At 35.0% G+C, this 16,394-nt stretch overlaps 1 protein-coding gene across 3 annotated transcripts; it reads right to left on the bottom strand.

The window, feature by feature from the left end:
- Positions 1–1,231: 1,231 nt before the first annotated feature.
- Positions 1,232–16,297, bottom strand: LOC105213545 (methylthioribose-1-phosphate isomerase). Of its 3 annotated transcripts, none has more exons than XM_011186438.3 (7): positions 16,156–16,297; positions 13,923–14,103; positions 5,381–5,616; positions 5,112–5,320; positions 2,057–2,220; positions 1,746–1,947; positions 1,232–1,670 (listed from the first exon to the last, which is right to left on the bottom strand). In XM_011186438.3, exons 2-7 carry the CDS (start codon positions 14,052–14,054, stop codon positions 1,543–1,545), a joined length of 1,071 nt encoding a protein of 356 aa, XP_011184740.1. In that variant the 5' UTR covers positions 14,055–14,103; positions 16,156–16,297; the 3' UTR covers positions 1,232–1,542. The 3 variants fall into 3 exon arrangements, with proteins under 3 accessions (XP_011184740.1, XP_011184743.1, XP_011184742.1); XM_011186441.3 differs by lacking the exon at positions 16,156–16,297 and adding an exon at positions 15,086–15,237; XM_011186440.3 differs by lacking the exon at positions 16,156–16,297 and adding an exon at positions 14,932–15,094.
- Positions 16,298–16,394: the final 97 nt, after the last annotated feature.

Below are 16,394 nucleotides of genomic sequence, written 5' to 3'. Positions count from 1 at the left end.
CATATCCTGTACATAACGTTTATTATAATTTAGCTGTTATAAGAAGAACATATGAGTTGCTAAGTATTTCCATAGATCGTCAAATCAATGAAGTTTTAAATAAGCTAAGACGAAAATTTATTTCCGATGTTTGACTGAACCGTCTTTTACCGGTTTATATCATGCTTCTGAAAGCGATGGGGCCGATGCAAGTAGCACAAAACATGACCCAAAAGAATGCTGCCGTGTTGGGAGTTCCGTTCTGATTGCGTAGAACCGACTTTCCTGGGAACGGGCAAGGAGCTCAGTGTAATAAACAGTAAATTGAAGGTGTCCATTTTTGATTAAAAGCACACTTACAAAACCAATAAAACATTATTAGTCTTATAGACTTTATATCAACATAGTTGGAACGACTCGAATTTTTATCCGATCAAGGACTAACGCAGAAACTATCAAGCACTAAATATGACTCAGATTTTTTAATATGAAACGATACTATTGAACTACAAGCTATTTCCTGGACCTACTGTAGTCTCTCATCCGGGGCTGTTGTTTCCTTTTTATTGGAGACGTTTATTTATGTGGTGGGTCCCAAACCCTACACAACCGCATTAGCGGAATCACTCTTGTCAACAAGTGTTACTTTGGACTCGAAAAGTAAAGTCCTCTCTCGACGAACAAAAACCAAACTCTACAAGTTCCTCATCATTCCCATCCTGATTTATGGTGCAGAAGCGTAGACGATGACTACAACCGATGCGTATGCCTTAAGAGTTTTCGAGAGAAAGGTTTTACGGGAGATTTACGTTCTCTTAAACATTGGCAACGGTGAATACCACAGACGATAAAATGACGACATTGACATAGTTCAGCGAATAAAAAGACAGCGACTACGCTAGCTACGTAATGTTGTCGGAATGGACGAAAACACTACAGCTTTGGAAGTGTTCGATGCAGTATCCGCTGGTGTAAGCCGAGGAAGAAGAGAACCTCCACTCCGTTGGAAAGACCAGGTAGAGAAGGACCTGGCAGTATTTGGGATTTCTAATTAGCGCCAAACTGCGAAAAGAAGGAACGAATAGCGCGCGTTTGTTAACTCAGCTTTAACCGCGTAAGCGTTTCCTAAGCCAGTTAAGAAGAAAAACTGTTGTATGACATCGATATGAGCATATTCGAAAACTATTGAATATAAGAAATCATTAGGCATTCCTCACTCCTCCTACTCCCATTCCGATTGAAACACGATGAATTGTACGTCTTTTTTGTTTCATTTTATTTTGATGTGGAGCAACAATTAGGCGGATTCTGTGTTTACATATCACAACTTAAGGCTAAGAAATTCACTGACAATTGCATAGCACTGCATTTACAAAATATTTGTATTTGTATTTGTATTTGGTCTAAAATCAAATCGAATCATAAAAAAATATTATGTATGTACGCACATAATAGAAGCTTAACAAGCAGCAGGCACCTTCACTCAACAAAGGCCATATTTCATATAATTAAGTTATATTATTTTAATATATTTATGTTTTTTATTACAAATTACAAAAAAATTCACACGCCCAATACGGCGCTAATCTCATGCTTCAGGTGCTGTGGACTGAAGACACCACGTTCCGTTATAATGCCCGATATGAGCGAAGCTGGCGTGACATCGAAGGCTGGATTCCAACAATTGATGCCTGCAAGCCATATTAATATTAATCGGCGCTTTAAATGTATTTTAAAATAAATAAAATAAAAATAGCTAAACTCACCTGGCGCTGCTATTCTGTGCTCGCCCACATGTGTCATCTCGCGATCGGGTCGCTCCTCAATGATAATGTGATCGCCGCTCGGTATTTGCAAATCAATCGATGTCAGCGGCGCGGCGACAAAGAAAGGCACACCGTGATGCTTCGCCACAACGGCAATCTGATAAGTACCGATTTTGTTGGCCGTATCCCCGTTGGCAGCCACCTGTCACACAAATGAGGTAGAAATTTGATTTAATGTGTAATTAGCATTTAAGACGCCCACATCGCAATGCTAGCGCGATATTTATATGCAATGCAACGCCTGCACTCACCCGATCAGCGCCAACGACGACGGCAGCAATATTTTTGGCTCGCATCAACGCCGCCACCATGCTGTCCAAGACCAGTGTGGCCGGAAGTTTATCGTGCACCAGCTCGTAGGCGGTTAGGCGCGCGCCTTGATTATATGGACGTGTCTCCGTGCAATAGACGTGCTCTAAACGTTTCGGAGAAGAGCGAGAGAGGAAGAGAGATGGAAAGAGTGAAAGAGGTTAGCGTAAGCGGTAAGACGTTGACACCAAATTCATGGTGTGGCATGCAAATTAATGTTGAATTTTAACAGAATTCAGTGTGAGGCAGATAAACAAATTTATATTTGTGCACACACCCCTAAATTGTATATGAAATATTTGTTTTCCCTATATATAAATATAATAAAAATATAACAACAACTGCTATTATTAGAAACTAATAGTATTTAGATTACGTTATCTTGCCACATGACGTAGAAGTGTAAGGAAGGGCACCTTAGAAACATTGTGATAGAATGTTTTATGTCGGAAAAAAACCAAGAAAACTCAATGTCGCCTAGTAAAGTTAAATTATTACGCTTAGCAGGGTTGCCTTTTTAATAAAATATACAATATTTATGGATTCATCTACAGTTATTTTTCAGATAAAGGGTGATCCATTTCGAAGTTCCCTACTTTTTTAAAGAAAATTCAAACTTTCAAATGTTAGCCGTTGTCTCAGATGGTCCATCCGTTGAGTCTAGGAAGGGGCATATTTCGATGTAATTTTTTTGGGGAAGTAGGCGTGGCCCCGCCCCCAAATTGGTTATTTGTATATATCTCGCAAACCAATAAAGATTTATAAACCGTCGTTTATAAAAGTCGGATCTCCTACGTACCTCACCACACACCATGAAAATAGTTGAAATCGGATAATAACCACGCCCACCTCCCATACAAAGGTTAGGTTAAAAATTACTAAAAGTGGGTTGACTCACTAACGAAAAACGTCAGCAACACTAATGCCCGGTTTCACAGTCCACACTTAAGTTGTGCCCAAATAAAATTTTAGCTAAGCATTGCTGCAGACTGAGTAGTCGTTTGCGTTTCACAGTCAATGCTTAATTTCTTTAAAATTTTATTTTGATATATGGCAACGTTATGAGAAACATATGTTTTACAAATGTCATCCATAAAAATATGTTTGAAATATTTAAATTATAACTGGCAATATACAAATTTGCGTGCAAAGTTTTATCGGAAATGGATGAAAATAACAAAAGAACCCCGAATTTCACTGCCAGCGAGTCGGAGTACCTATTGGTACTGGTGGAAAAATATAAAGCTGTCATCGAGTGCAAGCGGACGGACACTTGCTCGAACGCTAAAAGAGACGTCGCATGGAAGCGCGCGAAACTACTGTTATAACTCTTGATACCGTACTTTTAGATACTCCAAATAAATCTCCTACTGTCCTCAACATACTTCCCGTATAAAAACGCAATGTAAGCAAAAACATTTGTTCTGGCGATAATGCATGATTCCTAAAAGAAATGTATACATAATTGAGTCGTATAAGGCAAATTAGATGTACCACTTGGTTTTGTGCTCAATTTGTAATCGAAATCTGTCGCGGAAGTCTTTATCATCATATAGCTTGAAGAATTTTGGCCGGGATCTGATTTCTTTTGTTCGTCGCATTATTATAATATTCCACAGGTCATCGTATTCTGGGTCACTGTCAAAATCACAATCCCAATCCGATTCCATATTTTTTTCACAAAAAATAATATCTTATTTCTTATTATTCTTCTTTTCACAAATAACTGACAATTCAAAACAATTCAAAACAAAAATCAGCTGTTACTTAAGCACTGCTTAAGTCTCCCATTTTCAGTACTTAAGTATAACTTAAGTATGAACTGTAAAACACTATTTCCCTATTTTATCTTAAGCACAACTTAAGTATGGACTGTGAAACCGGGCATAAATTTCACAGAAATAATAGCAGAAGGAAGCTGCACTGAGATTTTTTTACAAAATGGAAAATGGGCGTGGCATCGCCCTCTTATGGGTCAAAAACCATATCTCAAGAACTACTCGACAGATTTCAATGAAATTCGGTATATAATATGACACCCTGATGACACGTGTGAAAAATTGACGGAATCGGTTCACAACCACGACAACTTCCCATATAACTCATTTTTGAATTTCATCTTATTTCTTCACTTTATAATGTATACATAAGGAACCAATGAAGATAGCGAAATAAAACTTTACACAAATACTGTATATGATCTGCGGCATCACTTGTGAAAAAATTGTCGAAATCGGACTATAACTTTTCAATGCCCCGGATATCGAATATGAAGAACTCAGTGCCCCACGGTAACTTTTCACCGAAAATTTCGGTAAATCTGTCAGGTATCTTAATTTAATTCAGAGGAAATATTTTTTTTCTAATAGTGTGTCTCTGTGCCAGAAAAAGTTAAAATCGGGTCATAACTTTCCTTATATTTGAATATATGAGAATACCTAATTACATGATTTTCAAATATACGATGAGCTTAATAGCTTATAAATCGGTTAATATGTGAAATATATTTATGCCGAATATATGGGTCAAATTGTGTTTTTTCTTGATAAAAATTGTGTCCAACGTCTTCCTTTTCGATCTTTTTGAATTGTTTTTACTAATGTGAGCATGAAAGATAACGAACTCAGAAAATATTAAAGCATAGAAGTATTTAGCCTGTATCGTTATGGTTGCCAAGCAATTGTTTTGGCGTATTTTCAACTATCGAGAATTTTTAATATTAATAAGCCTAACTTAATGCATGATTTCTTATTTCATAAAGAATTAAAAACGTATCTCTTGATAAAACTATTAAAAAATAAACGTCAAAGTTATTTGAAATAAAATGGCAACCCTGTTTTTATATACAATCCATAACGAATAGAATACAACAAATACTTTTTTTAGGTTAGGGTAGTTTAATAATGGCTCTCTCTAGCGGATAAAGCTGAGATTTCTTATTCATGTAATGTTTCTAAACTAACTATAGAATTTTAAATTTGTCAAAATGGAACTCACCCAATTTTTTCAGATCATGCAACTTCCGCACCACACCCAATGCGGTACCATAGCCCGCAGTAGCCAAGGAGCCGGTATTGCAATGTGTCAGCACACGTACAGAGGAATCTTTGCCGCTAATATCCAATATGGCAGCGGCGCCATTTGTGCCGATCGCTTTATTGTCGGCTATGTCTTTCTGCAGCATCGCTTCGGTGGCAGCCAAAAATCTAAACAATTAAACAATTTATATAGCTATATTAAAGATTTAACGCTTCTTCTCAACGTACCGCTGCTTCATTTCCTGCACATCAATCGCTTCGTCTTTCGTCAACTCATTGGCTAAGGCGATTAGCTCATCGGCGGCAATTTTCATATTCACGGCTGTGGGACGCGCCGACACCAGGTAATTCAGTTTGCCCTCGATCTCTTGGCGTAGCGATTTCTTCGAATCAAACTCTTCGGGCAATATTTCCACAGCCAAGGACAGACAACCCACAATGGCGATGGCTGGTGCGCCACGGACCTGTTAAGGAGATATTATAGATGTTTATGGCAGTTTCAAAAAAATTACAAATGAGGAAAAATATAATTTGCATTAAATTTATATAAAAAATTATTAAATATTAAATTAAATTATAAATTTTTTTTTTCGCTTCTAAAGTTGAATTATGTTTCTGTTATGAATTCTGTTTCTGTTTCTGTTATGGTTTTTCTGCTGCATATATCAACTCCTTTCATAAAACAATCAATATAGTCTAACATAGTAACACGTAGAGAATAATCTCGAAAAAAAACTCGGTTCTAAAAAAAGATTTAACAACTCAAAACTAATTTTACAGCAGCTACTAAAAAAAGTAATACAAACAAATTCCTCATTAATATTTCAACAACAGCAAAACAACTGTATTATTCAAGCGGGTTATCGCTTCGCTTAACGCGTTACATAACCAAACACTCTGACAAATCTGTATTCAATTCCAGTTCTTGTTTGTATGTCAAATATTTGTCTACTTCACGTGATTAAATGATTATCTCAGGGCTGACTATCAGCACAGCTCTGTACACATCTCAATCGTGAGTATGTTTGTTGTTGTGACGTCAGCAGCTAACGAAAATGAATACAGAAATTAACACATATTTACATAGAAATGATCAGTACGGGCAAACAACGGCAGCCTGTTGGCAATTGCCTGTTTGTAGCTTTACATTTGCACTTGAATAAGATGGCAAGTTTGATAATCCAGAGCTTTTAAAATTTCAGAATTTCTCAAAAATCTATAAAATGCAACCAATGAAATCAAAGAAATATTTCTACATCAATCATCTTTTCCGAACCTGAGATTCAGTGTCCCTTTTTCTTGATCTTAGATTTCAAAAAAAAAAAATATATATATAAAGAAATTTAGTGACCAAGAAAGAAATGACATCCTACGTATCTATAACGTATTTGATACGAGGTGTGTTCAAAAACGAACGTGAATTTTTGTCCACATTATTGTTGTCGCCTTTAAAATAGTCTCAATTCGATACTATATACTAAAGACAGTGCTTTTTCCAATCATCGAAACGCTTCTCGAACTCCGACTCGATTTTGGGATAGACTTTGGCTCTTTCAGCAATTTCTCTTATGCTTGTAAAACACGGCCCTTTAAGGCTCTCTTTATTTTTGGAAATAGAAAAAAAGTCACACGGAGTCATGTCTGACGAAAATGGAGACTGGGACATTGTTGTAGTATTGTTTTTGGCCAAGAATTCACGAACAAGTAACGAAGTGTGTGCTTTTAACAAGCGAAAATCGCAATTTTCTTAAATTTAAAAATTGGACTGACTCTCCTAACTCTTGAAATTTTTTATTTTTACAATTTTCGTTATTTTTTTAACAACTACTTACTTTTCAAACTGTCCTCGTATGATGGGTATATGACAAAATTATGTGTGAACAATTACCAAAAAGCTATATCGAGCGTGAAAGATAATGGACACTTTATAATGGCTTTAGGAGTATCTGTACAAAAATAAATAAATGAGTAACACAAGATTGTAAGTACCCAGATAAGAGTATGAATATGCAAACTAGTATACTATGTACTGTCATATTCATATTCTGCACGGTAATTTTTTCGTAAGCGTGTGCGAAAAAAAATGCTGGACTGCACAAAAATTTCTTCTTCGTAGGTATTTTAGAACAATGGGAACATTTAAACTCTCAGAATATTTTTTTTCATAAGTTTCAAGCGAAGATGAAGGAATCTGATAAATGTTTTGTGATTCTCTCTGTGTATTAACGTATTCTAACAAATTATTTTAAGAACTTATAAGGTGCTTCTATACAACTACAGACAATTATTTTTTTCAAGAACGTCTCATTCGGTAAGGACAAGAAAGTATAGCCAAAAAAAAAGGTATAAACGAAAAAAAATTTAAAACAATAAATAGTCTAAACTCCGAACCGAATTTTTTTTTAAACAATATGTAGAATTTTTACAACCACTATATTTGAAATTATTTAACATAATGATTAGTATACCGATGCGCTTAACCAAAATTCAGTTTCGAATATGTGTGAAATTCTTACAAAAATGATAGAAAGTAAAAATTTCTTCCGGGTTAGACGATTAGCTGTGAACTAACAAGAGAAGTCTTAAACAATGTATATTAAAATTCGTATTCGTCATATCGTCAATATCTTATCGTTTAATTAAAAAACGAAATCTAAAACGTTTCAGGCACTAAAGCGGGTAAGACACATACATGTTCCGCTTTATGCCTCGATTACTATTACTATTTTTTCTTTTAGAATGATAATCACAATCCATACTAATATTATAAATGCGAATGTAAGTTTGTTTGTTACGCTTTCACGCAAAAACTACTGAACCGATCATCATGAAACTTTGTACATATACTTTTGAAGGTACTAGAAGCAACATAGGGTACTTTATATAAAAAAAAAAAAAATTTCGAAAGATAAAACAATTGTTTGTCAAAAAATCGTCAAATTTAGCTACTTCAGTAATGAAGTTTTACAGTCATGAAGTTTCAACCCTGAATACTGTAATACCGTCCCATTGTATTACCGGCGGTAACGAAAATATCTAATTCAATTGAATATAGTTTAAACTGTTTATAATTTTTTTATAATATTAGTAGGGATGGAACAGTTCAAAAAAAGAATGGCGTCGTCGTATTCATGGTACACCTGTTCAAAACCAACCTGTGGTTAAAGCATCGGATGCTCTTGGTCGTGTCTATACCGTACATGTTACGATTTTTTAATGCTTTTGTCTGCGCGTGTTGTTGCATCATGTTAGAGGTCCAATTAGCTTTACAGAACTTAAAATTGTCAATGGTCAGGAATGTCAAACATACCGAGAAGCATGTGAAGCTCGGCGACTGTTAGAAAATGACCATCATTGGGACGAAACTATGGAGGAAGCTGTACAATGCCGATCACCAGATAAAATCAGGGAACTTTACGCTACGCTTTTATCTTCTTGCGGTCTTTCTAACCCTCAAACTCTTTGGAATAAGTATAAAGAATACATGGCTGAAGATATTTTACATCAACTGCAGCAAGTACACACAGATATTACTTTCAATGAACATGTCTACAATAAAACGCTAATTATAATCGAAAACAAGATTTTTACGATGGTTGGAAAAAAATTAGATGATTTTGGAATGTCGAGCCCTCAACGAAACTATATGGATGATTTTGATAATGAAATTGCACGAGAGCTAGATTATTATTTCATAGCACTGCAACATCAAGTGACAGAATTAGTTCCTTAATTACTTCCAGAGCAAAATCATGTTTTCCATCAAGTTTTACGTAAAATATACTCCGGTAGTGGTGGACTCTTCTTTCTCGATGCACCAGGAGGAACTGGAAAAACGTGTTTACTTAACTTATTATTAATGTCCGTCAGAAAAGACCAAAAAATAGAAGTTGCCGTAGCTTCGTCAGGTATTGCCGCGACGCTATTAAACGGCGGTCGTACGGCACATTCCGTTTTAAAATTACAATTGAATTTTGCACAGGTAGATTCGCCCATCTGTAATTTTAGTAAAAATAGTTGACGAGGTAGAATGCTGCAAGAACGCAAGTTTTTTGGTGTGGGATGAAAGTACAATGTCTCACAAGAAGGCTATAGAAGCTTTAAACCGGACCCTCCAGGACTTGCGAGGTAGTAGAGATATAATGGGAGGCATGGTAATTTTTTTTGGCTGGTGATTTCCGTTAAACCCTCCCAGTGATTTAGAGGGGGACACCAGCAGATGAAATTCAAGCGTGCATTAAATCGTCAAGCTTATGGTCGACAGTTGAAAAACTCCGCCTGAAAACGAATATGAGGGTGCATCTTCATAATGACGTGGATTCAGGACTTTACGCAGAAATGTTGTTGAAAATTGGTGATGATTGTTTAGACGTTGACGCTGAAGGCTACATATCACTGTCAAGAGAATTTTGTAATTTAGTAGAAAGTGATGCGAAGTGAACAAAATTTGTGTAGTGATCAGTGGTTGTGTGCAAGAGCAATATTAGCACCAAGAAATGAAATCGTTAATAGGATCAACACTGACATTTTAAACGAGATTCAGGGAGAGAAGGCACAAGGACAAACATTACAGGTAGCAGGAGTGCATTTAGAAAACGCATGCTTCTCTCATGGTCAGCTTTATGTAGCCTGTTCACGTGTATCTAATGCCAGGAATTTACACATATTTGCACGCGACAGGAAAACTTATAACATTGTCTACAAAAATATCTTAAATTAATACTTTTATTTTTTTTAAATTGTTAGAATTCAGAATTATTTATTTGTGTTACGGTGAAATATATTTTAACATTTGTTGTTGCATTTCAATAAGTATATATTAAAGTGTTCAAACTTCTGTCTGTAGAAATTTTTAAAAATTGTTGATCTCAGCCAAACAATCAAATTTAGTTATAATATTGACTCATTTCTATTATTATACCCTTACCCTTTATCTCTCATACTTATTTAATGACTCCACTGCGGGCGAAGCCGCGGGTAAAAAGCTAGTTATTTATAATTATAAATTACTAACAGACCTGGCCACACCTTTTTGTGGCAAGGTATACATTAAATTAAGTTGGTCCAATCTTGGCTTCGGCGACGATATTGATTACTCGAGGTTGATTTATGTTACGCAGCAGGATGACAACTCACACTACTTTTAATTGTAAAGTGAGTTGTGATAGTATAGGCAATTTTTAATAGTTTGGGATAATTGACTACGTCATCCTGGTTTGTAGCTGTGTCAACTCTCCTTTAACGAAATTCTCAATTGTCGCATTAAGATCATGGATATCTTTGTTTTTTTTTTTTTACCACCAATATAATCATTCAATCAATCATTTATGGTTATCATATTGAGGTTTCATGTCAGGAAAACTTCTCTTTCGAGTCCATGAAGTGACAGAAATCTGTTGGAAATGTTATTAATCCGTCGAGGTGTCAACTGCGACCCTACCATTTGAAACTGCTTCTACAATCGCAATTTGATATTGTTGCAAAAACACTCATATGTTAGTTGTTAATTGGCGATTCTTTATGTGTCGCCACAAATTAAATGATTTTAGGCATGCGATTAGTCCGAAAATGAGTGAAATTGGTTCGGGAATTGCATTAGCCCTCATATACTATATATGATGATTTTCTATTGGACTTTATGCCGAAAATATGTCAAATTGTGTGTTACATCAATAAATTGCGAGAGTATAAAATATTCGGAACCCGAACTTAGCCTTTCCTTATTTGTTACAAATTGTTTTGGGCTATCGACACAACCTAATACAATTGAACAATAACAAAAATATTTTAACAAAGCAACAATGACAACCTTCAAAATATTATTTTTTTGTTTTCTCTTTTTATATTTTTCTTGTCAACTCGAATAAAATTCTCTTATTATTATCTTCCTCGAAATTTTTCCATACTTACTCACTTTCTAATCTTTTTCTGGCCTTCCACGAATATTTCAAGACTAAAATTAGCCAGATCGGTTTGGCCGTTCTCGACTTTTTGCGAGACTAACGAACAGCAATTAATTTATATATTATATTTATGTAACTGTTAATTAGAAGTAAAACAATAAATTTCATAAAAATCCGTTCAGCCGTTTAGGCATGATAGAGCAAAACTCCCAGCAAAAACCATAAAAACTAATCACTAACTCAATTCAGTTTTCTGCCTACTTCCTACCCCTTAAGAACGATGGCGGAATTATTTATAGCCTATGACCATTTCTAGGTTATCATCTATCACCATACCAAATTTCATCAAAATCCGTTCAGCTGTTTAGGCGTGAAAGAGTAACAGACAGTCAGAGTTACTTTCGCATTTATAATATTAATAATTAATAATATGGATTAATAACAAAAAATTAATGTAAACAAGGCACTTGAGAGGGGATAATTGTAAGTAATTTTTAATTGTGGCTTAAATGTTACAGGCATTTAAGTGAATGACGCGAGTGAGTGAAGGCAATTAAGGGCTATATGTAAATTTAGAGAATATTTTCAAGACAGTTGTGTTCTAGAAGGAAACTGTTCCCATGGCAATAGAGCCTACATAACTGAAACATATCCATATTTTTATCCCACGAAGGATTATCAATGCGACAGGAGTCCTTAAAATGGAATGCTGCTGCAATAAATGTAACCTATATGAAAAAGACAGGGATTTATAACTGGCCAAGATACCGATCTAAGTGGATTATATTTTAGAGGTCCTTAATGGCAAGAACAACACGACGAAGTAGTTGCATTGATGCTGCAAAACGTACACGGAGAAAGTGATATTCTAAAAGATTCTTAGAACACTCGAAAGGCAGATGTTCAAAATATTCTATCGCAGGAATGCATTTCAGTATTAAAACCATGCTGTCCAGTGGAGTCTCCACAATTATTCAAAATAAAAGACAATTTCAATGCTGCATATCTTCAGGGAATAATACTGGGACTGTGATCTAGCAACTCAATTCATCAAATCGTGTGCTGCAATTTCGCTACATTCTTTATGCTGCAATTATGTATGTACATATGTGAGCATATAAAATGCAAATATGTGCATAAGCCTACGACATCCGCGGCACGTTTACGCCTGTTGGCATTATTGTAAACCGAAGGTGCCAAAATTTTTTGATTTCTCTATTAAAACCCGTCGGCTAATGATCTTTAAGAAGCACATTTTTGCTTAGATTTTGACAGTGATAGCTTTTGAGTTTGCACAAAACACAAATTTACATACCAAAAGCAATAACAATAACAAATAGGCACTATTTAAAACAAAGCGTTGATGACTTGAACTATTTTTAAGTGGCCGTACAAACTCGTTTGCTTGTATTAGCATTGTACGTAAGTGAAATACATACGTATGTACATACATATAGGAGATTTTTATATATATTCGAAAACCATGTAGGAAAATAGGTGAAAATTCGAAAATAATAATGGTTTGGATTGATTGGGGTCGAAGAATGACTAAGGAAGTTGCTTTAAAATTCACAGTTCATTGACCTCAAATATCAGTTGTTGTTGTTGTTGTTGTAGGGCTATGCAAACGTCTCTACCAAACGTTGTTGTTGTTGTAAATACAAAACAGGCTTCAAATATTTTTAAGGAATCCTGGTGGGTTAGAAGAAAAATGTTGGTACATTCGGATTGCGTTGAGCCGACTGGGTAAAAATTGCATTTCTCTAAGAACAATAACCATGATCTGTTTTCGTTTTTCTATTAAACCATAAACTTTCCAAAAACTGCCAGTTTTTTCGAGAAATAAGCTAAAAATCATTAAATTTTCCTATAATATCTCTACAGGGTTGCAGAATTACACTCATTCAGAACAAATCGCACGAAATTTGTCTAGGTGCCTAGGTACAAATAAATGCCTAGTATATACAAATGTGCATACATATATACATACCTAGGTAAGCATGTGCTTATAAATCAAAGCATATTGTGACGAAATCGTGTATAATTAAATAAATTAATTTGAACTTATTTTAAGAAATATTTTAAACGACCGATTAATGACACGCCGGCGAAGAATGAATTGCAAGAAAAACAAACAATAAGAGTACCTAATGGTAGACGCTGATAAATTCTGCGCAAAGATTTTCGAAAAAAAACAACGAAGACATGTGCACTGACTAAATAAAATTACTGTTGCATAGAATTTGTCTGCTACCAATTTAGAGGGACATACATGCCCACAGTTTAATTTAATGGGGATTTCTAGCGCTTTCTCATGAATGAGCTGAATGAAGAGGCTTAATTGTGATTAAAGTTTATTTGACAAAACGAGATTAATTGACAATTGCTGTCGACAGCCCTAGAAATTAAAAAAAATCGCAATAATTATTCATATTGGAATAGTATAGACAGTTAGCTAATTGACTCAATTAAAGCACTATCAATGGATGATCCAATAACACGTTCTCAATTGCGAAAGTCTGACAAATTAACAACAAATTAATATTATTCTGCAAACTACAACAACAACAAAATGTACCTTTTTAATCCGTTTTTAATTTTTTATGCCATTTAGGAGTTTATTCAAATCAATTTTTAGAAAATGTCACTCATACGCCCTGTTGTGCACTTATCTTTTATTGATACTCCTTATAAAAATTATATTTTAATGGGTACTTGGTTTAAACTAACCCAAACATTTATATGATTCTTAGCTAAATTAATAATTAAATAAGTTCAACAAGATATCTCTCATCGATCACATTATATAATATGTTTTAACTAATATTTATTTATAAAATCACTTAAAATTTAAAATGTCTGCTCACCTGCATTTTATTAATGGCTTTCCAACCATCCTCGACACCTTTCACGGCGACATATTTCGACTGTACGGGCAGCAACAGCTGATCCAAAATGTCCAATTTTCCCGGAGCATATTTAATAGATTGCAAACTCATTTTGTCTATTTTTTGTTTGTTTCTTTTTAAGCTTTCTGACGCAACTCAACTGAAATTGAAAGAAAGCACGGAAAATTGAAGCACCTTTATTTTGAAGATGATGCTAAGTGACACAAACAAAAACACTTAAATTATACACAAAATCTAATGGAAATCAGCATGTTGATGCATGCATATGTATGTACATATATATGTATGTTTGTATGTAATTCAGAATGAATGCGTAAACGCTTGGCGATTCACAAAATTTGTTGCTTTAATAAGTGAAATTTATTTTTGCTAACATCAATGCCAAAATAGAACTAAGTACTTTCATTAAAAGAGAAAAAAGGATAAATAAATTATAACAGAAAAAAAAAACGTTCTTTGACGTTCACTGAGCACCGCACGCCGGTATTCGATCGCGACGGAACGCGGCTCCTCATGTTCTAAATATCTAAAGCGCGATACACCGTCGACGATGTGGAGCGACGGCAATAAATTTGGAAAATCACTGCATTAGAAGTGGAGGTGCTGACTAGTTGACCAGCAACAGCAGCATTCATATGTAGCAATTTCTTGTATGTGTTCAATGCGTTCTGGCGTGTCTGCCCACTCAAAATCCGTGAAATGTAAAATACACGAAAAGAAACAGAATAAAATAAAATTAAAAGAAAATTGCATTTTAATTTTAAATTCGATTAGCGATAAATCATTGGATGCTGTGCGAAAATTGTGAAAAAACACACTTATACACATTCGAACTAATTGCACAATTTGACAAACTGAAACGCCGGCAGACAAATCGTCACAAAGGTGCGCGACAGCGTATAGGTGATCTCCGTTCGTACTGGTGCACAGAAAGTAATTATCTATCACTTGGCAACGATCGATTCACCTTCGATTTGCAGGGGTTGCACTAATAACAACACAAAGTTGTAAAACTAGAAAGAACAACCAATTGGCCGAAAGTGATAATCACTAGCGCGAAATATTTGGAATACGCAACTAACGGCCAGACAAGAAATAGGCACAAAATTGTATACACAAACCGAGAACAGATAACAACACGGCTGGCAGTTGCAAATGTGACTGAGGCGGCTGTCGCTAAAGGCACCGCGAATGCCCGAGAGACGCAACGTTTTCAAGCATTATATTTTTCAATTGAGAGCATTTCACGTTATCTCTGGTGTGATAGAAGCCAAGATACCCTATAAGACTGTAAACAAAAAAATTAATGTTCGCACAAAATAAATACTTATTCAAGTGTCATATATGTACATACATATGTATATATAAAAATATATTATTTATAAGTAAGATAAGTCGCAAGATTAAGATTTACAGCGCTAGTCGTTATCAGCTACATTTAAGGAACGTGGTAAAATCGTGTTTGTCTATCTTAACACGTAAGCGGTTTAGGGTTACGTGGAAATTTTTAGAGCCGCGCTGTGAAAGCTTAATTGAACTTTTTCACAAAATTTAAAATTATAGAAAATTCGCTCGCACTGCCACAACGCAGAAAATTTTTGCAGGAGTCTATCTTACGCAGGATCTTAATAAAGAGAAATCCGCATCTGCCAATTATAGTATGTTAAACTACTAAAAATATTGTAATAAAGCTCGTATAATAAGCATTGCAACTACATTTAGAAACGTTTGAATGTAAAAATCAACATCCGAGCCCCATCTCTTAATGAGTAGCTATTCTGGCGATGATAGCAGCAATCAGTGAATCTCTAACATTGCAATACACAGCAGCAACTTCAATGACGTGCAAATTATGTATTGCCATATGGAGGGATTACAAAGTAAGAAGCTCTTCGATGACGATGGAACACATTTGGATGCATTGCTAATCCTTATAATCACGCTTAAATGTATTGAAAGTCCATATGAGCGGATGCCATGGCGGAAGCTCATACCCGCTTTTGTTTCAAATTAACGTAGATGCATTGAATATGATGACATCAATCAACTAGTGGTTATTTCTCATTGTCAAAGTATGACCCTTGCAAGCCGGCAAACAGCACAAACAAAGGCACGTTTACTTCGCTATGTGTATATATTTATGTATTTATACATGCCTATTTAAATATTTATGTATATCAATATTTCTTACCTAATTTACACTTTCACCCTTTATTCAGACACTAAATTTAATTTTAAAATACAAACTAAGCAACAACTATACGAATTGGAAACAAGAAAACAACAGCAAAAGTATCTCAAATTCAACAGATTCGTTAAATTTATGTCCGGCTTTGGCAAAACTTCTCACACTTTTTCTTATCACTGTTTTACATTTTCCTTATCGCACATGTAGCGCTGCCACGTTGTTATATTTTGACATTACATTCA

The sequence above is a fragment of the Zeugodacus cucurbitae genome, chromosome 2, assembly GCF_028554725.1.
Source record: "Zeugodacus cucurbitae isolate PBARC_wt_2022May chromosome 2, idZeuCucr1.2, whole genome shotgun sequence".
In the NCBI taxonomy this organism is placed as follows: domain Eukaryota; kingdom Metazoa; phylum Arthropoda; class Insecta; order Diptera; family Tephritidae; genus Zeugodacus; species Zeugodacus cucurbitae.
Note: the sequence above shows the minus strand (reverse complement) of the source record. Positions and strands in the feature narration are given on the sequence as shown.

Coding starts and splice junctions, on each gene's coding strand:
- LOC105213545 (XM_011186438.3), bottom strand. CDS start 14,054: ATGAGTTTGCAATCTATTAAATATGCTCCGGGAAAATTGGACATTTTG. Junction 5,321..5,380: donor GTGCAGGAAATGAAGCAGCG/GTACGTTGAGAA, acceptor TTAATTGTTTAG/ATTTTTGGCTGCCACCGAAG. Junction 2,221..5,111: donor GCATGATCTGAAAAAATTGG/GTGAGTTCCATT, acceptor CGAAACGTTTAG/AGCACGTCTATTGCACGGAG.